This window comes from Erpetoichthys calabaricus, chromosome 13 (genome assembly GCF_900747795.2).
Source record: "Erpetoichthys calabaricus chromosome 13, fErpCal1.3, whole genome shotgun sequence".
NCBI classification, from domain to species: Eukaryota; Metazoa; Chordata; class Cladistia; order Polypteriformes; family Polypteridae; genus Erpetoichthys; species Erpetoichthys calabaricus.
The window spans coordinates 19,683,007-19,708,672 of NC_041406.2; the positions used below are offsets into that span (position 1 = coordinate 19,683,007).

The following is a 25,666-nucleotide window of genomic DNA, read 5'->3' on the forward strand; positions in this document are numbered from 1 at the left end:
TCAATGTTTAATTAAAACAACCAACAGGCTAGTTTTCATTTGCTGCTCTACAAATGTTAGATAAACAGAATTGTAAACAAACAAATGAAGGAATGCATTAATAAAAATAGGTCTTCACTTTTATATCTGTACATTTCATTAACACTGCAAGCTATAAAACATGATTTATCGTTATTTTCACACATCCCCATTGCCCACCATGCAAAGTATTTCAGTCATTGGCATTAAAGCCATAAACCTCATTCACATGGCCTGAGCGGGTTCAAGGAAGTCGTTATTATGTCAGACAACAGAAGAGGCTGAGAAGGCCAGTTTTCTTATTTTTAGACCCTTTGTTAGTATTTTTATTAACATTTTTGATTTGTTGAACTCTTCTTCCATGTTTTGCCTATTTTTAAATTTGTCTTCCTAACCCTAGCAAGTGGATGGACAGATACAGTACACAGACATGTGTCTTTTTACTAAGGTGGTGTTTTGTCTTGGTAGAGTAATATTACTCTACTTTCCCCTTTTGTATTATTAATGTGTAGCCTTTGTCAGAATGCCTCAAATCTCACAGACTTAGATAGATAGATAGATAGATAGATAGATAGATAGATAGATAGATAGATAGATAGATAGATAGATAGATAGATAGATAGATAGATAGATAGATAGATAGATAGATAGATAGATATTTTATTAATCCCAAGGGGCAATTCACATACTCCAGCAGCAGCATACTGATACAAAAAAACAATATTAAATTAAAGAGTGATAACAATGCAGGTATAACAGACAATAACTTTGTATAATGTTAAATGTTAACGTTTACCCCCCCGGGTGGAACTGAAGAGTCGCATAGTTTGGGGGAGGAACAATCTCCTCAGTCTGTCAGTGGAGCAGGACGGTGACAGCAGTCTGTCGCTGAAGCTGCTCCTCTGTCTGGAGATGATCCTGTTCAGTGGATGCAGTGGATTCTCCATGATTGACAGGAGTCTGCTCAGTGCCCGTCGCTCTGCCACAGATGTCAAACTGTCCAGCTCCATGCCTACAATAGAGCCTGCCTTCCTCACCAGTTTGTCCAGGCATGAGGCGTCCCTCTTCTTTATGCTGCCTCCCCAGCACACCACCGTGTAGAAGAGGGCACTCACCAAAACCATCTGATAGAACATTTGCAGCATCTTACTGCAGATGTTGAAGGATGCCAGCCTTCTAAGGAAGTAAAGTCGGCTCTGTCCTGTCTTGCACAGAGCATCAGTATTGGCAGTCCAGTCCAGTTTATCATCCAGCTGCACTCCCAGGTATTTATAGGACTGCACCCTCTGCACACAGTCACCTTTGATGATCACGGGGTCCATGAGGGGCCTGGTCCTCCTAAAATCCACCACCAGCTCCTTGGTTTTGCTGGTGTTCAGGTGTAGGTGGTTTGAGTCGCACCATTTAACAAAGTCATTGATTAGGTTCCTATACTCCTCCTCCTGCCTACTCCTGATGCAGCCCACAATAGCAGTGTCGTCAGTGAACTTTTGCACGTGGCAGGACTCCGAGTTGTATTGGAAGTCCGATGTATATAGGCTGAACAGCACCGGAGAAAATACAGTCCCCTGAGGCGCTCCTGTGTTGCTGACCACAATGTCAGATGTGCAGTTCCCAAGACGCACATACTGAGGTCTGTCTTTAAGATAGTCCACGATCCATGCCACCAGGTATGAATCTACTCCCATCTCTGTCAGCTTGTCCCTAAGGAGCAGAGGTTGGATGGTGTTGAAGGCGCTAGAGAAGTCTAGAAACATAATTCTTACAGCACCACTGCCTTACCACTGTTTATAAGTTATTATAGTATATAACATTCTCCCCACCTTCCCTTCTAAATGTAAAACTTCAGGCAATTAGGTGTAGTAAAAGACAAGCAGGAGTTAGGTTACAATTTAAACAATGTATTATTGATAATATTCATAATAATAATAATAATAATGCATTTTATTTATAGGGGCACTTTACATTAGCAGTAAATCTCAACGTGCAACATAAAAAGATTAAACAAAGGCAATAATTATAGCATTCTTGTTAATAAGCTTTCCTAAAGAGAAACGTCTTTATCTGTTTTTTAAAACAGCCCACAATCTGCTGTGTTCTCAGGCTCTCTAGTAGGGCATTCCAGAGCTGTGGAGCACCCACTGCAAAGGCTCAGTCACCCATTGTATGAAGTTTGGTCACGAGGGGCAAAGGCGGTAGGTATTTGTAAAACGGAGTTTTCTTGTAGTGGATTGTAATATAAGGAGTTCTTTAAGATATTGTGGAGCATTATGGAGTAAACAAACAGAGTTTGTATTCGATATGGAGATGGGAGCCAATGAAGTGACCAAAGGATTGGTGAAATGTGTTCATATTTCAGCACCCTCATCAGGATTCTTGCAGCACTATTTTGAATTTGTTGGAGCTTTTGAAGGCTCTTGTTGGGTATCCCGATGAGGAGTGCATTACAATAATCCATCCAGTCTGGATGAGACAAAGGCATGAACCAGCTTTTCAGCATCAGAGAGGGAGAGGTATTATAGGTAATATTCATAAATAATAACAATATGCAAAGTTTATTTGAATATTGGCAACCATACAACCTGATAAATGTTGATGTGTAGTGTCAGGTGGCACACAGACTTGTTAGTTACTTAAAATGTCTCTAGTTAAGGCATCATTTGTGGTCAGTTTTCTTCAGAACAGGCCACATGCCTGTCTCAATATGGCTGCCGAGCTGTGCTCTTCATTGTGTTGTCCTTTTCAGTTCATGGTGTGAGATGGTCATTCATCAGTTTGGTAACAGAGAGAGAGAGGGGGGGTGAGGTAAAGCAAGCAAATTTATAGGTTTTCTGTCCAACCCCTACAGCCAATAGAGCGTCGTGGTACTTAAAGGCTTCTGACAAAAGCAAATTCCAAACAGCCATACTTCAGACCAGCGGGGGGACAGAACACCCTCACACCTGCCCTCCAAACCATATGTTAAGGTAAAGCTTGCCAGTTTGGCAGCCTGGCTTTCCTGTGTGGGTGGACTGGGAGTCCTGCAGAGAAATATTAGCTAAACTTGTCTGAGGCACTTCACCCAACCCTGTCGTAAAATTACAAAGAAACTCAGTCCTAAAAGGGGGGGGACGGGGTTCTTTAAACCATCAAGCCATTGCTGTTATTAATAATAATGTAATTAAATAATGTAACAATAATATAACATTGCTTTGTCTAAGTTGCAAATAAAGACATCCAAGATATTTATCAACTTGTATGCAAAATTTCACATCACAACAGGTGGTTTTTAAAACCATGACAGCTAAACTTCATTTTAATTATCACAGTGTTTTTTATTCAGATCCTGCACTTTATATACGTGCAATTCGATATTAATTCTTACATTCGTTCATCATTTTATATTACAATTATTTATAAAATGTGAAATATGAGGTCTATGAAAAATTGTGAAACCAAAGCAATTTCCCATTGCAAAACTGCTGTTTTAGCAGCTGACATTTCCAGCAAGGGGACTCTTAGAAATGGACAGATGTGTACTCTGCTGAAGATACACATGGCTGTTGAAACAAGCAGAAGAGAAGATATGTATGTTTACTTTAAGTTAATGGTTCTGTCTGGGTTACAGTTTACATATAGTACATGGAGTGTTTAAGCCATGTTATACAGGACTCTGGTGCAAGGCTGTCACACATTAAAAGATAGGCCTCACATGTTTGACTTGTTCAACATGCCATGGTGTAGCTTTTTATGTATTTTGATTTAAGACAATTTCATTAGTGGTTTTGGTTACTGCTGATAGTACGGTCGGTACACCTAATACTTGTTTTTCTGTTGCAGGTGCGTTTCTTGTTCCCTACCTCTTTTTCATGCTAATTGCAGGAATGCCTCTCTTCTATATGGAATTGGCTCTGGGACAATACAATCGAGAAGGGGCTGCAGGTGTCTGGAAGATCTGCCCCATATTTAAGGGTATGTGCCACTCTGCTATTGCAATAACCAACTCTCTTGTAATTTCTGACATTTTGAATTGTCCTCCCTAAAAAAAGGGAGCTTGTGGGTTGAAAGGATCTTCTTAGAATTTGAGCTCTGCATCTGCAGATTATCGTTGGTACTGTTTGAATTACATTTATAGAACACCGGGTACTCGTAATATCTCTTTTTTCAAAAAATAAAATCTGTAAAATGAAAATGCGCATAATAAGTACAAATAAAATGTCTAGTTCTGTACTTGTAATGGCATTCTCTCTAAAAAAAAGGTTGTTGTTAAATAAATAAATAAAGTTGAGACATTAAAAGCAGTTGAGACGAATGCCTTTGACTCAGGACACACTTCTGAGCAGCAGCAGCCTTTGCTAAACAGAATTTTCATTCTGAACTGAATATTTATTTTAATAGCTATACTGCAGCTATTTTAATAGCTATTTATATAATATCTAATGCTTCAATGGGAGCTGGTTTTCTAAACCGTACAGTCTTTCAGTATTTCATTAAATAGCATTTTGAAAGTGATAATCATGTATAATTAACGCTGGTAATTTGAATATGTACTTTTTCTTGGATTAAAATTGATCTATTTTCCTCTATAATTATTTTAGTGATGCATATTATCATCTGGGTGGCATGGTGGTGCAGTAGTAGCGCTGCTGCCTCGCAGTTAGGAGACTCGGGTTTGCTTCCCAGGTCCTCCCTGCGTGGAGTTTGCATGTTCTCCCCGTGTCTGCGTGGGTTTCCTCCCACAGTCCTAAGACATGCAGGTTAGGTGCAATGGTGATTCTAAATTGTCCCTAGTGTGTGCTTGGTGTGTGTGTGTGTGTGTGTGTCCTGTGGTGGGTTGGCACCCTGCCTAGGGTTGTTTCCTGCCTTGTGCCCTGTGTTGGCTGGGATTGGCTCCAGCAGACTCCCGTGACCCTGTGTTCGGATTCAACGGGTTGGAAAACGTATGGATAGATGGGAGGAGGAAGAAACAAGAATGTCGACCAAGACTGATAGATTCAAAGGATATTTGGCCGATTTGAACCACTGTAATTATTTTACTTTAAATGTAAAAGAGACTTGATTAAACACATATTTAAAACTCTATAGGTTTTGTAATATATGAAACCCAGCAAAAGTTATTTTGCATTATTGTGGCTGACTTTATATTTCAACAGTGATGGATTGCCAGTGGGTTTTATTTATTTCAACAGTACTCTTACCTTGATTTGAGTGTTTTCTAGAATAAATATCAGAATCAATGAAGTTGCAGGTGGGTGAATGGCTAATTAAGGGAAGGGAAGGATGCAAAATGTGTATAATGTTATAATAAACCAATTGTTCAACAGCTTTATAAATTACAAAAGGTGTACAAGTCTTTACCTAAAACATGGAGTTACCTGGAAAACCTGTTAAGAATCAACGGTGAAAGTAGTCTGTGGTGGTGTGTCAGCAACATTCAGTTACTCCCCACATATCAGGCTATGTGTTTATTTCATCAAGCTCCAGCTCCTCTCCATTCTGCAGGCTGCATCGGGGACAGTCCCAGGAATTCTGCAGCAGACAAGACAAGGAAACAGGCAAGGTCAAGGACTAGAAACACTGTGGCTGACCATGGAAACTGAAAGCAGCACTCAAAAGCTGCATAAAACTGACATCCCTAAGAAACCAGAAGTCGAGGTCTGCTATCAGTTCTGAATTCACAGAAGCCATTTGTACCAAGTACATCTCTTTACAGTCTGGAGAAGTCTAGTCAGATATGGAGGAGTTTCTACAAAAAAGCCATGCCTCCAAAATGAAAGCAAAGCCAAGTGATGTTCCTCCACACAAAAACACAAGGCCAGGGGGTGAACAACAATGCCCAGCTAGTGCTCTGGACTGGCAAGTCAAAATATGAAATATTTGCCTCTATCAAAGGAGAAGGAGATGGAGAGCACTACATAGATAAGTGTCTGCAACCAACAGTGAAGTGCAACTGAGCTTCCCAGCAGTTTTGAGACTGCATTTTTACAAATGTTTGGTGACCTGGTCAGAATTTATGGAATCCTCAACACTGAAAAGTGCAGGGTGGGCCACGGAAAAGTAGCCCACCTCTGGTGATAGTATAACAAGATGAACGAGTAAGTGGATTGTTTTTATTCACTTACCCAGAAGATGCTGAAAGTGGTCCCCGTTCACGTCTGTTCACCTTTGGGCATGTCGGAGCAAGTTGGCTGATACTGCTTGCAGCTCTTCAACAGTGATGCTGTGGATGGTGTTCGTGATGAGTTCATCCAGGGTATGTGGGCTGTTGGCTTTAAATTTCCCCACAGATAAAAATCACATGTGGACAAGTTCGGGGAACGTGGTGGCCATAACTCCTTGCTCAAAGTTTGCTCCTCTGTAAACAGTTCATGAAACTGTGCCAGTATGGCATGTTGTCCCATCTTGGAAAAAGCAGTACATTTTTTCTTCTGATGTTAGTTGGCGCAGTGGGTAGTGCTGCTGCCTCGCAGTTGGGAGATCTGGGTGGATTGGATATATTAATTTAAGGTTTCTAGTAAGTTTTGTCAGCATTATGTATTTTACATGGTATGGGAAGGGCAGCATGGTGGCGCAGTGGTAATGCTGCTGCCTCACAGTTAGGGGACCCAGGTTCGCTTCCCGGGTCCTCCCTGCGTGGAGTTTTCATGTTCTCCCCGTGTCCGCGTGGGTTTCCTCCCACAGTCCAAAGACATGCTGGTTAGGTGGATTGGCAATTCTAAATTGGCCCTAGTGTGTGCTTGGTGTGTGGGTGTGTTTGTGTGTGTCCTGCGGTGGGTTGGCACCCTGCCTGGGATTGGTTCCTGCCTTGTGCCCTGTGTTGGCTGGGATTGGCTCCAGCAGACCCCCGTGACCCTGTGTTCGGATTCAGCGGGTTGGAAAATGGATGGATGGATGGATGTTAGTTGGTCGTAAAATTGTTCAAAGATGTCCAGGTAAACCACGGTATTCACAGTTGAGTCGAAGAAAATTGCGCCCAATATTCATGTTCCTGACACCCAGCACCAAACGGTAATTTTCTGATCATGAAGTGGCTACGGCCTTTCCCAAAGAGCGTGGTACCGGTATTGGAGGCGGGCTACTTTTCCGTGGCCCACCCTGTAGAAGCAGATTCTCATTCATCATGCAGTATCATTAATCAGGGAGTCATCTGATCAACCACAGCTTCAATCTACAGGACAATGGCATGGCTAAGGTCATAAAGATCTATCTTCAGCAAAAAGAAGAGCAAGGAGTTCTGAAACTCATAGTATGACCTCTACTGAGCCCTGATCTCAGCATCATCGAGACTGCCAGAGATTACCTGGAGAGAATGTAGCAACCGAGATAGCCAAAGTCTACAGCAGAAATGGGGCAAGTTGTCCAAGAATGCTTGGAACAATGCTTGGAACAAATGACCACCTGATTCTCTTAAAAAACTGCACAACAATGAACCTATGAGAACTGGAGCACATTTAAAGGTAAAGTGTGGTCACACCAAATACGGTTTACGGCTCGTCAATGCTTTTTGAGATTTGTGACAGAATATTTTAGGTGTCCCTAAAACTTTTGCAAAGAACTGTACATATGAAGATTTCCCCTGTTTGGCTGTGTGAATTTGATTATGGCCCTGTTACACTCCCACTACAAAATATGTTTTAATCATTTTCTGACCTGACAAAGCTAAAGTAGTGAGAGTTTAGACTGTCCAAATTAATGTATGTAATTGAAATATCTTGAATAATTTAAAAATTGTGAAAAACATTTGCGGTCTGTCAAAGTTGTGAATTATACAGTTGCGGGTGTCACACAGCCAATAAGAAACAGCAAGCATGCCATTATTTTAAACAATGCCAGACCTGGCTAATCTTTGGGATTATCCCCACTCAGTTTGTAATAGGATGCTATCACTGACTCAGTCATGGAATCTGCATGGCCTGTCAGTCACAAACTTGGGACCGTCGGGTTACAGAGAGCCATAAATGTAGAACACCCACCCCTTGCTGTGCAAATGGGATAATTTCTAAATTGCAGTTACATGCAATGTATGCCTGGCTTTCATCCAGCTCCCCACTCCTACATGCATGTGCACTGTTACACTAAATTAAAAAGGGATGCGAAATATACAAAGCACGTATGTGAGACATGCTAAGCTTGGTTCATCTTGCACCACGTATACACTGCCTGTCCAAAAAAAAAGTCTCCACCTGGATTTAACTAAGTAAATAGGTACGAGCCTCCTATTGGATAATTACTGCATGGGCGATTATCTTTCAGCTGGCAACAAGTTATTTAACCCCAACTGGTGCAATGAGTTGCTTCTCATTTCTTAAACAACCATGTCGAAAGACACATCTCGTGGTCGTGGAAAAGATGTTTGAGAAGGGTCAAATCATTGGCATGCATCAAGCAGAGAAAACATCTAAGGAGATTGCAGAAACTACTAAAATTGGGTTAAGAACTGTCCAACGCATTATTAAAAACTGGAAGGATAGTGGGGACCCATCGTCTTCGAGGAAGAAATGTGGCCGGAAAAAAATCCTGAATGATCATGATCGGCGATCACTTAAACGTTTGGTGAAATCAAATCGAAGAAAAACAACAGTAGAACTCAGGTCTATGTTTAGATAGATAGATAGATAGATAGATAGATAGATAGATAGATAGATAGATAGATAGATAGATAGATAGATAGATAGATAGATAGATAGATAGATAGATAGATAGATAGATAGATAGATAGATATGAAAAGTACTATATAAAATAGATAGATAGATAGATAGATAGATAGATAGATAGATAGATAGATAGATAGATAGATAGATAGATAGATAGATAGATAGATAGATAGATAGATAGATAGATAGATAGATACTTTATTAATCCCAATGGGAAATTCACATTCTTCAGCAGCAGCATACTGATACAATAAATAATATTAAATTAAAGAATGATAATAATGCAGGTGAAAAACAGACAATAACTATGTATAATGTTAAATATTAACGTTTACCCCCCCGGATGGAATTAAAGAGTCGCATAGTGTGGGGGAGGAACGATCTTCTCAGTCTGTCAGTGGAGCAGGACGGTGACAGCAGTCTGTCGCTGAAGCTGCTCTTCTGTCTGGAGATGATACTATTAAGTGGATGCAGTGGATTCTCCATAATTGACAGGAGCCTGCTGAGCGCCCGTTGCTCTGCCACAGATGTTAAACTGTCCAGCTCCATGCCAACAACAGAGCCTGCCTTCCTCACCAGTTTGTCCAGGCATGAGGCGTCTTTCCTCTTAATGCTGCCTCCCCAGCACACCACTGCGTAGAAGAGGGCGCTCGCCACAACTGTCTGATAGAACATCTGCAGCATCTTATTGCAGATGTTGAAGGACGCCAGCCTTCTAAGGTAGTATAACCGGCTCTGTCCTTTCTTGCACAGCGCATCAGTATTGGCAGTCCAGTCTAATTTATCATCCATAGTGAAAGTAAGAGCATTTCCACACGCACAATGAGAAGGGAACTCAAGGGATTGGGACTGAACAGCTGTGTAGCCGTAAGAAAACCACTAATCAGTGAGGCAAACCGGAAAAAAAGGCTTCAATTTGCTAGGGAGCATAAAGATTGAACTCTGGAGCAATGGAAGAAGGTCATGTGGTCTGATGAGTCCAGATTTACCCTGTTCCACAGTGATGGGCACATCAGGGTAAGAAGAGAGGCAGATGAAGTAATGCACCCATCATGCAAGATCTTGGGGAAAAATTAATGCAACACTGGATGGAACTAAATCTTGTGACATTGCAGAAGCTTATTGAAACAATGCCACAGCGAATGCGTGCCGTAATCAAAGCTAAAAGCGGCCCAACGAAATAATAGAGTGTGTGACCTTTTTTTTTGGTGGCAACTTTTTTTTTTTGGCCAGGCAGTGTATTTTATATACTGGTCACAATTTTCCAGAAAGAATGAAGATCTTGGCAACTACAGTTTATTAAATTAGCAGAACACTTAATTTTGTCCCCTCAAAAGTGCAACAACCTGATAGTACACACAGGTGATGTCTCTCTATTATATATAAAGAAAAAATCTCTTGGCGATAGTCTTGTCTCGAGATTTTCTAAGTCCCATGTGACGAGACTTTTGCCAAGAGATGTTTTCAAGTCCCGCCCTCCTCTCAACCATTTACGGTTAACAGTCCTCTCACCTCTCATTGGTGTGAATGCTTTTGTCAGACACAGTTCTTATACAATACAATACAATACAATACAATTTATTTTTGTGTAGCCCAAAATCACACAAGAAGTGCCGCAATGGGCTTTAACAGGCCCTGCCTCTTGACAGCCCCCCAGCCTTGACTCTCTAAGAAGACAAGGAAAAACTCCCAAAAAAAAACCTAGTAGGGAGAAAAATAGAAGAAACCTTAGGAAAGGCACTCAAAAAGAGACCCCTTTACAGGTAGGTTGGGCGTGCAGTGGGTGTCACCTGAGTTCTTGCGCTCTCAGCTCTTATAAATGTGTATGTTTTCCTCACTTTAAGTTCCCAATAAAAGAAGACGTATTATGTCCAAATCTTAATGAAAAATTTCATCCTGAAGGGTTATCAACAGAAGAAATGAGTACACGGGCAATCCTAGCACCGAGAAATGATGAAGTCAAACAAATTAACGCAAAAATTGTTCATCGGTTACGCAGCAAATTGGTTAAATGCTGAAAATTGGACTCTGCTGAAACAGTTGGTGGTCACAGTGCAGAAGATGAAAACATCAACTTACAATATCACGAAGAATATCTACAACCGTTAACACCATCCGGTCTTCCACTGGCCGAATTACTGTTGATAGAAGGATGCATCGTAATGTTATTGCATGTAAAATTTTAACTGGCGACAAGAAAGGTAATGTAGTTAGACACCAAAAGAGATGTTGATATGCCATTTGCATTAAAACGTTTACAGTTTCCCGTTACAATAGCTTTTGCTATGACAATTACCAAATTACAGGGACAAACATTCGAAAAAGTCGTTTTATTTATTAGAGAGAAAGAAATAATATTCACTCAAGGGCAGTTATACGTTGCGTTGTCACGATGTAAGTCCAAACACGGAATCAAAATTAAATGTGATATTGACGAAAAATTTCATTCCAAATATTGTTTTTACTGAAGTTTTCCAGTAAAGGTGTAAGTTTAAAAAGTATTTGCGTGTTAATATCAAAGCCAAACAGAACGAAAATGTATAACGCAATGAATACCTCAAACACAACATGAAACATAATTTTCTTTCAATTTATTACGTTTTATTATTTTTTACTACAGTTAATTACTCGCTGTAATGTAAAATAGTTAGTTATATTATGCATATGTAACAATTCCCATGAAAATAACAATCTGTTTAAATTGTATATCCGCTTCCCCATACGGGAGCAGCAGAGCCGCGAAGTGGCTAGGGCATAGCGCCTGCCCAGGGGGTTGGCAAGCGAAGCGAGCAGGGGGCAGTGCCCCCTAATACTTCTTTAAATTTCAGGTGCACAAACTGCTATTTGATAAATTCAGTCTTTATAATCCTTTTGCAACAATGCGCCTCGTCACGGTTTCAGGCTTGTGGCACGGTATGTGAATTGGAATTAATTGTTAGGTAAGTTTGACACACATAGTGCTCTCTACCTTTCGCCCAATGTTCCCTGGATAAGCCGTGCTTACCCATAACTCTTGGAACTGAAGTCATTTTGCATGGAGTCGATGTCAGCGATTGGTGGAAAGTTTTGTAAAACACCTACATGAAGTCATTTTTGCTAAAGGAGGCAATACCAGCTTGTGAAGCCAAAGGTGGAGTTACTTTTTCCCCAGTAGCCTTTTGCATCTATTGATATTTTTGTTGAACAAATTATTGAAAAGTAAATGTTGCTTGTATTTTTATTCAGGAATATCACATTTATCTGTAGGTAGCTGCGGTGGGCTGGCACCCTGCCCGGGGTGTGTTTCCTGCCTTGCACCCTGTGTTGGCTGGGATTGGCTCCAGCAGACCCCCGTGACCCTGTAGTTAGGATATAGTGGGTCTAAGATCTACTCACTGCTTGTTCAAATATGTTAAAAAAGGTCACCAATTTCCATGGGATGTGCTTCCTTTTTCCCACGAGTGTATCTGCATAACAACAAGCACACTGTAACCAGTGTGAGGGATGGCCGGCCATTCATCCCGGCCAATACCCCCAGGCCGGTAGATGGAGCTCTCCTTGCAACATGGATATGCCCCGAATTCCAGCAGGGCATCATGGACTATGGAGTTTTAATACACAGCCCTGCTGGATAACGTCGGGGCCGCCAGGAGTCGCTGCAGGGAGGCTCAAGGACTTATACGTGCCCTATAACCCGGAAGCACGTCATGATCATATGACCAGAGGGAACGATGTGTTTCCGGGTTGAAAAGAAGGACTTTTTATCTGACCCGGAAGTGATAAGAAATCATATGGACTGTAAGATGGGAAACACTTCCGGGTCAGGGAATATAAAAGGACGATGGGAAATCCCAGACGTTGAGCTGAGCTGGGTGGAAGGGTGGCAACGCGTCTGGGAGTGGAGGATTGTGTATTGTTATTTGATTATTGATTTATTATTGAGTATTGTGGAAAGGAGGGTGCTTTGTGCACATTTATTATTATTATTATTATTATTAATAAAAAAAACATTATTTGGACTTTTATCTGGTGTCTGACATCTAGTCTGAGGGTTCAAGGGGTCACGGAGACCACACCAGATGTCATTGTCATCACTGCCTTCTTGAGAAGTTACCAGGCCTGCACAGAGTCGATTTACAAGCACAAACCAAGTGTGTTAAGAAGCGTAACGGCTGATTCCCTGACTATATAGAACAAACTTGCTAAAACACAAAGATCATGCTTAGGTAGTTCTTTGTTTTCTGGAGAAAAAGAACTTTGTGTTAGATGTTCTCATGAAGTGAGAGTTGCACATTGAACCAGGATGTGTTATGTTTGCATTTCCTTTTGACATCTGACATGATAAAGGTGCTATATAAATAAAATGTTTTATTATCATAATGAAATGTATTTTTATTATTAATTTATGCTTAAATAATCATTATTATTACAGCCGATAAATAGGATGTTGAATTTGAATAGACATTACATTTTTATGCCATTACAGAATAAAGAAAATGAAGTGATTTTATATGTATACATTTGATCTGCTCTTTTAGGTGTTGGCTTTACTGTGATCTTGATTTCGCTTTATGTTGGCTTCTACTACAATGTCATCATTTCCTGGGCTCTCTTCTACTTGTTCTCATCCTTCACTGGGAACCTACCTTGGGAGCACTGCAACAACACGTGGAACAGTCTGAACTGTTCTGACCTTTTCAACAGCTCCAACTTGAATGAAACACAACGAACAACTCCAGCAGCAGAGTATTTTGAGTAAGTGTGCACTTTTAATAATAGTGTATACTTTATGGTCAGAATTCAGTAGTAGTACCTGATTTGCTTATAATTGAACATGGAGTTGTTTGTGGTCTTTGGATCCCACCATTTTATGAAGAGTGTTGCGCAATGGGTAGCGCTGCTGCCTCACAGTAAGGAGACGTGAGTTCGCTTCCCGGGTCCTTCCTGCGTGGAGTTTGCATGTTCTCCCCGTGTCTGCGTGAGTTTCATCCGGGTGCTCCGGTTTCCTCCCACAGTCCAAAGACATGCAGGTTAGGTGGATTGGCGATTCTAAATTGTGTGCTTGGTGTGTGGATATGTGTGTGCGCGCCCTGCCTGGGATTTGTTTCCTGCCTTGCGCCCTGTGCTGGCTGGGATTGGCTCCAGCAGACCCCCATGGCCCTATGTTAGGATAGAGCGGCTTGGATAATGACTGACTGACTAAAGCAATACATGGTGGGTAACAGGTGAACTCATTATTAACTCTTTGAGGGCTGAATATTTTTTCCAAAAAAAAAACAGTTTCTAAAAAGCAATGGCTTCACACAGAAATCAACATGAAATGTCTGTTGCTGCATGCTGTGGCTGCCAGTTTGCCAAGAATATCCAACAGGCTTGCGGCCAGGCTGTCTTTGCGTGGCTGGGACACAGTCGCAGTACAGTGCAATCTGGTTTCTACCTCTTATGATTGTTAAGTGGCAGTCCTCCCTGGCAAACATTGTCAGTACAACGATTTGCTGGGGACCAATCAGCTGAAGCTGGAACCTCACATTCGTTTTCGATCACTTGTATCAAAATCTGAGTCTGACAAGTCATAGTCCAGTTCAGAGATAATAGGCAAAATGTCGTCCATGGAGTATTTTGCTTGACGCATTCGCTTTGATCTCTCGCCAGATGTCAGTGCCATTTTTTCCATTGTTTGTGCCTTTCTACTCATGCGAGTGCAGGAAATCTCGGTCAAACCAATGAATCTAACTCTCCGTCTAGCAACGAGAGTCCAACTAAAACATAACGGTTGGTTTTGTCACAGTTTACAGTCAATTACCATCGTCAACTCCTCTTTTTGACAAAAGTCGACAGCAGCCCTGAAAGAGTTAAGGAATATTTGGAAAGAGCTGGGACCCCGTAGTTAGGATATAGCAGATTGGATAATAGATGGATGGATGAATTAACATCAGACAGAATGACTGTAGTGGGTAGTGCTGCTGCCTCGATATGGCCAAACGCTATTTTCAGTATCCTGCTGAGGTGGGCTGGCGCCTTGCCCGGGATTTGTTCCTGCGTTGCTCCATGTTTTGGCTGGGATTGGCTCCAGCAGACCCCCGTGACCCTGTGTTAGGATATAGCAGGTTGGATGATGACTGACTGACTGACTATTTTCAGTGTCCTACTGAGGTGCTACTTCAATGAAGACTGCATGTTCCTTCTCCAACACAATGATGTATTAGTTTAACAGGCCACTGTGGGGTTGTGTATGAGAGATGTCCTTGTGATAGACTGGTGTCTGTGATGTAGCGGGTCCATGGCTCAGAAGAAAAGCCCAGTTCTTAAATAGATAAAGAGGAGGCGTTGTAGTGTGGCCGGAGCGGTTCTTGGATGCTATGTGAGGCGGGCATTTCAACGCTTATGTGCACAGGTGAGGAATCATCCACATCCGTAATTGATGCTGGGAACTGCTAATCGCCACACCTGAACCACGTCCCCATGATATATAGTAGGAGCGCAAGTGCGGAGGGGAGGAAAAAAAAATCAAGAAAAGAAAAGTGGACGGAGGTTATGGGAGAAGAAGGTGGCAGGAGAGCAAATGAGCGAAGGCACGCACGTTGTCGAGAGCAGAAGGCAGCTGAGAAGTGAACCCTAGTGGGGTGTTTGGCCGGCACCCAGGGCAGTTGGTAGTGGTCGCTCCTTCTGAGCGTTAGTGAGGAACAGGAGTGACTGGAAGGAGGCTTGGGAAGTGGATGTCCCAGTGTGAGCTCCCTGGTCGCTGGGGAACCCAAGTCTCGGTCTGGGGAGAGCAGAACAAAGCCAGGAATCGGGAAGCCACAAGACCAGCAGGCAGAGAAGGTCAAGTTCAGGTAGGACTGCTCCTCTGGTGCAAAGCATGAATGGGAGAAACAGGGGAGCCACCAGCAGATGAAGGCACCACGTTTTGTTTTAAAGGACTGCTTCCAGCCATTGTTTTTAACTGGTTTTATTTATGGAATTTTAACCTCCACGTTTCAGTTGTTTTTGATGGATTATTTATTTAATGAGGTTTGGAGCGCTGCACTATTTATTTTGAACACTGTTTTTGGTTTTGTTGCACCTTTTTGCATCATCCCCTTGCTTCGTTGTGTCCCTTCTGTTCAGCTCATCCGGTGACATTACAGACGGTGTCGGGTTCAAGAGCTCCCAAAACAGAAATGGGAAGTGGGAGCATTGGAGCGAGAACCCGCATCGTCACAGTGTCCTGTCCAGGGTTGATTCCTACATTGTGCTCACTGGTCATCGGATTGCTGTGATTCACTATTGTTTTAGAAAACAGAAGAATGGATTAGTATGCTAGTGAACAGGATATTACTTTGTAGTATCAATTTACAATATTTAATAGTTTATTTGAATTTGCTTTCCATTATGGTTTCTTAAGCTTTTAGATGAAAAATGATCAGATACTGTAAAGTAAGCGAGTGCGTGCAGCACATCAACTCTTCATGGTATATTTTTAAAAGAAATTGCACAGTGAAGAAATTCTTACAACCTGGAAGCTAGCAAATATTGGCAGATTATATTAAAAACATAAGAGAGAGGCATATAATAATATTTACTCTCATTTTTAGAAGGCGTTTGTTAAGACTCCACATTCAGGCTTGTCATCTGAACTACAACATCAACTAAAAAAGTAGAAGTTCAGGGTTCAGTGTGTAGAGGAGTGCGAAACTGACAAACAGAGCAAGAAACGTTTTTCATTTGGATGGCATTAAAAGTGTTGTCCCCAGGATTAGTGCTGGTGCCACCACTCTCTTCAATGTATATACAGTAAGTGAGTTAAGTCTGATGGTGATACCAAGCTAAGTAAAATGGCAGATAATCTAGAAATATTCAAATCCCTACAAGTGTATTTGGGGAGAATTCAGACTTGAGCAAAATTGTATCAGATGAAATTTAATTCTTCTTCTTCTTTCGGCTGCACCCGTTAGGGATTGCCACAGTGGATCATCTTCTTCCATATTTTTCTTTCCTCTGTATCTTGTTCTGTTACACCCATCACCTTCATGTCCTCTGTCACCACATCCATAAACCTTCTCTTAGGCCTTCCTCTTTTCCTCTTCTCTGGCAGCTCTATCCTTAGCATTCTTCTCCCAATATACTCCACATCTCTCCTCTGCACATGTCCAAACCAATGCAATCTCGCCTCTCTGACTTTGTCTCCCAACTGTCCAACTTGTGCTGACCCTCTAATGTCCTCATTTCAAATCCTGTCCATCCTCGTCATTCCCAGTGCAAATCTTAGCATCTTTAACTCTGCTACCTCCAGCTCTGTCTCCTGCTTTCTGGTCAGTGCCACCGTCTCCAACCCATATAACATAGCTGGTCTCACTACTGTCCTGTAGACCTTCCCTTTCACTCTTGCTGATATCCGTCTGTCACAAATCACTCCTGACACTCTTCTCCACCCATTCCACCCTGCCTGCACTCTCTTTTTCACCTCTCTTCCACAATCCCCATTACTCTGTACTGTTGATCCCAAGTATTTAAACTCATCCATCTTCACCAACTCTACTCCCTCCATCTTCACCATTCCTCTGACCTTCCACTCATTCACACACATGTATTCTGTCACGGTGGTCCTACTGACCTTCATTCCTCTCCTCCTCTAGAGCATATCTCCACCTCTCCAGGGTCTCCTCAACCTGCTCCCTACTATCGCTACAGATCACAATGTCATCAGCAAACATTATAGCCCACAGGGACTCCTGTCTAATCTCGTCTGTCAATCTGTCCACCACCTTTGCAAATAAGAAAGGGCTCAGAGCCGATCCCTGATGTAATCCCACCTCCACCTTGAATGCATCTGTCACTCCTACCGCTGACCTCACCACTGTCACACTTCCCTCTCGTACATATCCTGTACAATTCTTACGTACTTCTCTGCCACTCCCGACTTCCTCATACAATACCACAGCTCCTCTCGAGGCACCTTGTCGTATGCTTTCTCCAGGACCACAAAGACGCAATGCAACTCCTTCTGGCCTTCTCTAAACTTCTCCATCAACATCCTCAGAGCAAACATTGCATCTCTGGTTTTCCTTCTTGGCCTGAAACCATACTGCTGCTCACTAATCATCACCTCACTTCTTAACTAAGCTTCCACTACTCTTTCCCATAACTTCATGCTGTGGCTCATCAATTTTATTCCCCTGTAGTTATTACAGTCCTGCACATCCCCCTTATTCTTAAATATCAGCACCAGTCCACTTCTTCTCCACTCCTCAGGCATCCTCTCACTTTCCAAGATTCCATTTGAAAATCTGCTCAAAAACTCCACTGCCATCTCTCCTAAACACCTCCATACTTCCACGGGTATGTCATCTGGACCAACAGCCTTTCCATTTTTCATCCTCTTCATAGCTTTATCATATTAAATTTAATATATGTAATTAAATTACATGTCAGTAGTAAACATCTCAGATTTCAGTAAACAATTGCAGTTATGATACATGAAAGGACACTTCACGAGAAGGTCCTTGGAGTCAGAGTGGACACTTTACTTTCTACATCCAGACAGTGTACAGAAACAATTACTGTAAGGAGGCTGACAGGATGTTAGATTACGCAGCACAATGTGTGGAGTACAAATCAAAGGGGGTCATGTTTAGGCTGAATGACAAATTATTAGGGTTTTACTGTTTTATATTTTCTGATGTTTTAAGTTTTGTTTATAATGTGTTTTTCATTTATTGTTTGTTCAGTATCCTTGAGTGCTTAGAAAGGCACCTTGTATAAATAAAATGTATTATTATTATTATTATTATTATTATTATTAATAACACCAGGTATGGAGAAGTGTGTGCAGTTGTGTTCTTCATATTATAAAAAAAAGACAATAGAGCACACTGAAGAAAGTCTAGATAAGAGTGACTAGGATGATTCCAAGATTGCAGGGATGAGCTACTGTATAAGAAAAAATCAAAAGAGCTGATTATTTTCATTTTAAGATTAGATTAAGAGATGACATGACTAAAGTGTTCAAAATTACAGAGTGAGATAGTATGGAGGATCGAGCTAGTTAGTATTTTAAAATGAGTTCTTCATCAAAAACTTGGGGACTCCGAAGGAAACTTCTGATGGGTGAACTTCACACAAATGTTTCAAAGTGGCAGTAAGAATTACAGACACATGAAATAAGTTAGCAAGTTGTGTCAAAGATTCTAGGACTCTAAGCATCTTCAAAATTTTAATTTATGCTGTTTTAGACAAATTAGGTCCATAGGACTGAGTGGCTTTATTGAATGGCTTGTTCTTGTCAAAATTATTGTAATCTCTATATATAAAAGCCAAATACCACTGACTCACTCATCATGAAATCTCCCGAACCATGAGAACTTGGGACTTGTAAGTTACCCTTGGCCCTAAGAAACGGTTTTTATAAAATTTCCTGGTCCAATTGCGTTCTGTCTGTATGTCTGTCTGCTTTTCACGAGAGAATTACTTAACGGATTTAGATCTGGTTGTTTTCTATAATTTGCTTTAACTTTCCGGTTGATTTTGTGACTTCTCTCATCGCACTAAGTACCAGAGTTTGCTTGCGGTACCAATGTCAGTCAGTCAGTCGGTCAGTCATTGTCCAACCCGCTATATCCTAACTACAGGGTCACGGGGGTCTGCTGGAGCCAATCCCAGCCAACACAGGGCGCAAGGCAGGGAACAAACCCTAGGCAGGGCACCAGCTCACAGCAGGACACACACACACACACCAAGCACACACTAGGGACAATTTAGAATTGCCAATGCACCTAACCTGCACGTCTTTGGACTGTGGGAGGAAACCCACGCAGACACAGGGAAGTGAACCCGGGTCTCCTAACTGCGAGGCAGCAGTGCTATCACTGCGCCACCATGCAGTTCCGATGTATTTATGCAAATCCAAGAGAGTGGCTGTTGGCCGAGAACAGGGGGGCGGGGCCTTCCTCATTAACTCACCAGCCTCTGTTCAAGTTGGTTTACATCTCGCCATGTGTTGGAGTGCACCTTGCCTCTGCTTAGCTAGCGGTACCCATTTGTTCAACAGACATTATCATCTACAGCAGCGTTTCTCATGCTTTAAGTATTTGCAACCCGAGTTTTCATAACAGTTTTAATCGCGCCCCCCTAAGGTTTTTTTGAAAGGAGCCCACTAATACCAATTTGTTCTTTTTTATCCATCCATCCATCCATTGTCTCCCGCTTATCCGAGGTTGGGTCGCGGGGGCAGCAGCTTGAGCAGAGATGCCCAGACTTCCCTCTCCCCGGCCACTTCTTCTAGCTCTTCCAGGAGAATCCCGAGGCGTTCCCAGGTCAGCCGGGAGACATAGTCCCTCCAGCGTGTCCTGGGTCTTCTCCTGGGGCCTCCTCCCAGTTAGACGTGCCCGGAACACCTCACCAGGGAGGCGTCCAGGAGGCATCCTGATCAGATGCCCGAGCCACCTCATCTGACTCCTCTCGATGCGGATGAGCATCTTTCTTTTCTGTTCTTTTTTAATTAATGATATATCATAGATGCATATTTTATTATACCTACTTAATTTTTATTGACATTTATCTAACTCTATATTTATTTTTCTAGTATCAGAATGTAGTTTAAGTTAATTTGTTTTGGTTTCAATAGATGTATTTTTCATATTTTCAATTCTTGTTTTCTTTTTTTCACATCTTTACCCCCCCTTTTTTGTTACTTCGCGCACCCCTAGGGGGCCCGTCCCACAGTTTGAGAACCACCGATCTACAGATTCTTAAGGAGTAACGTTTGACGTTTATAAGAGAGAGAGAGATGCTCCATGTGTTTTAGAGGGTTGCTGCTGATTGACAGAGACATCACGGCCATGTGCTTTTCTCCCCACACAGGGAACGCTCTCCCGTCAGAGCTGAACACGATCAGATATAGTGCCAACGTCTAATGATTTTTAAAGTTTGTTTTGTTTCATTACTATGTCGGCGTAGCCACGGGGTACAGCTAGTTATTATATATGTTGTAATATTAGTTTTTCAAGAATTACACACAGACACACTCACACACACCTCTTGTGTGTTTCTAAATCAAGCTTTCAGTTGCTGCAACATTTTTTCCCATGGCTTTTCTTACAAACATTTGTAAGTAGAAGGTAATTTTGTTAATGGCCTTTTCTCTTTTTTAAATGTCTTTCTTACCAGCTAATATTGAATGACAATGCTTCTCTACATAAGACAAGAAGGAAGTGAACTTGAGGGGATAATTCAGTAGGCCAGTTGGATAGTTTTCTGTAATGATAGGAAGATCTTTTTGACAAATTTACAACCACCCTTCCAGGTGGAACACCAAGTAGCCTCTGTTTTAAGTTGATTTAGCTTTATTGGATGTGCATAACTTTATTAAGATCAACTCAGCCACTTTGGAATAATACACAGCTTTTGGGTTGCCCTGCTCCCCACTGTTACAACACTCATCCCCAATGAATTTTTTGACACTCCGTAACATCTGTATTTTAAATTGGACCAATACCAACCTACATGCAAAATTTAGTGAAAATCGGTTCAGCTGTTTTTGCGTGATTGATGAGCAAGCAGACAATATGTGATCTAAGGGTTGAAACTGCACTTAATAATAATAATAATAATAATAATTCTTTGCATTTAAATAGCGCTATTTCTCACTACTCAATTGCTGGTTAAGGGCCTTGCTCAAGGGCCCAACAGAGCAGAGTCACTATAGGCATTTACGGGATTCGAACCGGCGACCTTCCGATTGCCAGTGCAGATCCCTAGCCTCATCTCCTAGCAGATCCCTTGTTGAACAAACAGGCCCAAAGTATTACTTGAATATGTTAACCTCTTTTGTAAGTCGTTTTGGATAAAAGTGTCTGCCAAGCAAATAAATGTATAAATTAGGCTCTTAGTGTGCAAAATGGATAAAAAAAATACCAAGCAAAGTAGAAAAATTAAAAGACAAACAAAGGAATTGTAATTTTATTAATATAGATTGTGGCGGACGATTCTTTTGACACTGGATCCGGGGGAGCAGCCATGGGATGTACACTACGTCCCCCGGAACACTTGGTGGCAGCCCCCCTGGGTTACATCGGAGCCACAATAGTGGAACATCAGAGCTCATTCCTGTTGGGCTCCGTGGCCACTGTCAGGGGGAGCTGCGTGGCTTCCTGAGCCCGTGTGGGCACCAACACAGGTTGAATTAGGTCAATTATCACCTGGAGCACTTCTGGGTGGGCTATAAGAAGAGGCAGCAGCCACTACTCGGCGCCAGAGTCGGGAGGAGTGGTGGCGAAGGAAGATTTGCTGTTTTTGTTGGTGCTTTGCTTGTGTGTGTTTTGGGGACTGTGTACTGTGTGTGGGACACGTGAAAGACGTGCCCCACGGGTGAAGAAAAATAAATCTTTTTTTTTAGTTTTCACGTGCCTCCGTTGTCAGTCTGTGTCGGGTTGGCGCTGGTGAAGCGCTTATTCTCACGAGATGTAACATTTACTTTAAGAAATTGGTGATTAAATGACCCCATATTAAGCACTAAGTGCTTAAGAAGTATTCAGTATATCAGAGAAATGCAAAATTACTGTGGCATATTTATACTTTATATAAAATAATGTCTGCAGTGGGCTGGCGCCCTGCCCAGGGTTTGTTTCTTGCCTTGTGCCCTGTGTTGGCTGGGATTGGCTCCAGCAGACCCCCCCGTGACCCTGTAGTTAGGATATAGCAGGTTGGATAATGGATGGATAGATAAAATAATATTCTGATATTATTCTGATTTACTGAATAGCTCTTTATTTGTTATTCAGAATAGTTAACACTGCCTCATGAATATTTATGTAAATAAAGGATACAGAAAAAAAACCTTCTTATTTCCTATGCACACCAAAAAATGTAAAATATCATATAGCACATAAAAGTTTTCTGTGTGCACACAAACAAACATTGGTTTGATTATTATTGTTAACTAGTCAAAGGATGTCACCTCCAAAATTGGCTCTAGTGTTGTACCACATTTATGAAAAATGTGCACACCTGTACACTTGTTAATCATATGGCAAGACATTATAATGTAACAAAAATAGAGACACAACAGTAAGGTTTTGGGCTCCATGATGGAAGCCCCATTTAATGGCTACCTGCCAACAGAAAAATAATAACAATAATACTGTGAAAAATGCCATGGAGACCAAAGGCCCTCAAAATAATGTAGATAGATAGATAGATAGATAGATAGATAGATAGATAGATAGATAGATAGATAGATAGATAGATAGATAGATAGATAGATAGATAGATAGATAGATACTTTATTAATCCCAAGGGGAAATTCACATACTCCAGCAGCACCTTACTGATACAAAAAACAATATTAAATTAAAGAGTGATAAAAAATGCAGGTAAAACAGACAGTAACTTTGTATAATGTTACCGTTTACCCCCCCGGGTGGAATTGAAGAGTTGCATAGTGTGGGGGAGGAACGATCTCCTCAGTCTGTCGCTGAAGCTGCTCCTCTGTCTGGAGATGACACTGTTTAGTGGATGCAGTGGATTCTCCATAATTGACAGTGTTTATTAAGATAGTAATAACCAAAGGTGGAACCCAAAATATCAAAGCAGAACCTGTAGGTGACAAAGCCAATCTTGACAGTTACATGTCTATCTAGAAGAATGTTTCTCAACCTTTTTGATTTCAAGATCCATTTTTTCACGTGTCTTTGCAATCCACTTGGTAAATCGTCAATGGATCTTCACAGAGGGAGAGGAGGAGGGGGAGGTCTCCTTTGGTAAATCAAAGGTCTTCGAAGCAGGAGGAAGGAGACAATCAAAGGTGAACATCAAAGCTAGTGCCTCTGTTGGTGAATTGAGCACATCGGAGATAATCCAGCACGACCCAGTGCGTGACCCAGCACAACCCACTTGAAGACCAACCACAACCTAGCAGCAATATACGTAAAGAATAGGAACTCGAGACTCTGCTGCTGGTATCCCACAGCCAAAATATGGAAGTCGACAAAGTGGTGGAGAAGCACTGATCTAGAGGGACAGCCTATCTGCTTTCTCACCTTCCAGGTATCACCATATCATTTGAATTTGCCTGCTTTCTGTCTACCAGAGATTTTTTGTCACAAAATCCCAAATAAAGACATTCTAGAAACTTCTGCTCAAGAGGGCTTGAAACCCAATCAGGCTCACTTTCAGGGCACCTCCTGAGAAAATGATGCAGATTTTCTTCACAAATACCATTCACCTATTCCTATTTTGGTGGTTTTAGATGAAAGTCTCCCATGACACCCTTCACCCTGCTGTTAGGATTGAGTTTTTTTTTTTTTGAGTGAGTGACATCTGTTTGTGACGATTCTCCTTTGTTTTAATGGTTACCGTATATACTCACATTTAAGTTCTCCTGTGTGTAAGTCAGGGCTTGATTTTACCGTATTTTATAAAGTCGGTCATATAAATTGAATGCAGAAAACTCACGCAATTGATTATGATATCCTAACACCCACCTGAGAGAATAACCACAGAGCACACGGCCTTTTATTTTCTATGTATGGTGCCTACGTGACCACACGGTAATACCCAAACTATTCTGAAGCGACGTTTGCACTGATTTGTGTTTTTTGTATCTCACACCCTCATACACCTTTATCGTAAGAGCATTCCTTATCTATGATGGAGCGTTCGATCAGAAGAGAATATGAAGCTGGTTTTAAATTAAAAGTCGTTGAAGTAGCGAAAGAAATTGATAACTGCGCTGCTGCAACAAAATTTGATGTGTCTGAGAAACTGATGTGAGATTGGAGGAGGCAAGAAGATGTCAAAAAAAAAAAAATGTAAGTGTTGCATTTTTGAACGGGCGTACAAGCCCTGGGTCTGATTTTATGATCGATTTTTCAGGTTTCAAGACCCGAAATATACGCGAGTATATACGGTAATTATTTTTTGGACTGTTTTATCCACCATTTCAGATGTTGGGTTAAAAGGTTCTCCTGAAATTCATATCCTCATCCGAGGTGCAGATTCAAATCCTTTTCTAGTAATTCTTTCAAACTCTTTTTGCCAAATGAAATCTAGGTTCATGACTTACAGTATTTGCCCTTGATTTTTGTCTCTTGTTTTTGCTTTGACGCTGGTATTGACCCTTTTCTTCTTGGCGTCTATCTATTCTCCTGACTCACTCTCATAACCCAGTCTCCTTTCAGATGAATCATCTGCACATTGTTCTCCTTCAGTCCTTCCCTACGTTCACTGGCTGGTAATGGACCTCTCCCTTGCTGAGTTGGGCTGTGGTCTGTCTGGGTGCAATCCAGTCCCACAAGAGCCCTGGCTGCCACTTGCCAGCTGGTTAACCTTCCACCCCTGATAAAAGTCTGATCCACCCAAACAATTGTATCTTTTATCTTTATTATTCAGTGCTAAAATAATTTTGCCCATTTAAATTAATTAACAACACCGACAAACTCTAATTGTCTAAAATGCATCTAACCACGTCTCCATCAGAGCACACACAGCAAAGACTCATTGCCCCCAAATACAGAATTGAACGCCACAAGAGATCTTTTCAACCTTTGGCAATAATTCTTTAGAACTCCTCTTCGTTCTGTAGGTGATCTTTTTCAGCCTTTATGGTGGTATGTTAGTCCCATCCTGTCTTCACAAGCAGCTAGCTCATTTTACTCAGGCACAAGTACTAAGTCACTTTTCATTACCTACACTAATAATCTGTATTTAATAATAATCTGTTATATTTTTGTATATTTGCACAATTATCATATGCCGGCGTATTTTTGTACATTTGCACAACTGTCATATTTTTGTATATTTGCACAATTACTATTTTTCACTTCTTAAATCTTCATTGTACTATCATTATTTCTCTTGTTGCACTGAACATGCCAATGACATAAGAATTTCCCTTGGGATGAATAAAGTTCTTATCTTATCTCCAACAATGTGCTGGAGTATGTGAATTTCCCCTTGGGATTAATAAAGTATCTATCTATCTATCTATCTATCTATCTATCTATCTATCTATCTATCTATCTATCTATCTATCTATCTATCTATCTATCTATCTAACAAT

The 25,666-nt window shown here is 41.4% G+C and overlaps 1 protein-coding gene across 1 annotated transcript in view; it reads left to right on the forward strand.

The window, feature by feature from the left end:
* Positions 1 to 25,666, forward strand: part of slc6a3 (solute carrier family 6 member 3) — a 119,255-nt gene that overhangs the window by 24,301 nt on the left and 69,288 nt on the right. The window contains exons 2-3 of the mRNA XM_051935692.1: positions 3,838 to 3,969; positions 13,170 to 13,386. Of these exons, the coding sequence (XP_051791652.1) occupies positions 3,838 to 3,969; positions 13,170 to 13,386 (349 nt within the window). The remainder of the gene's footprint in view (positions 1 to 3,837; positions 3,970 to 13,169; positions 13,387 to 25,666) is intronic.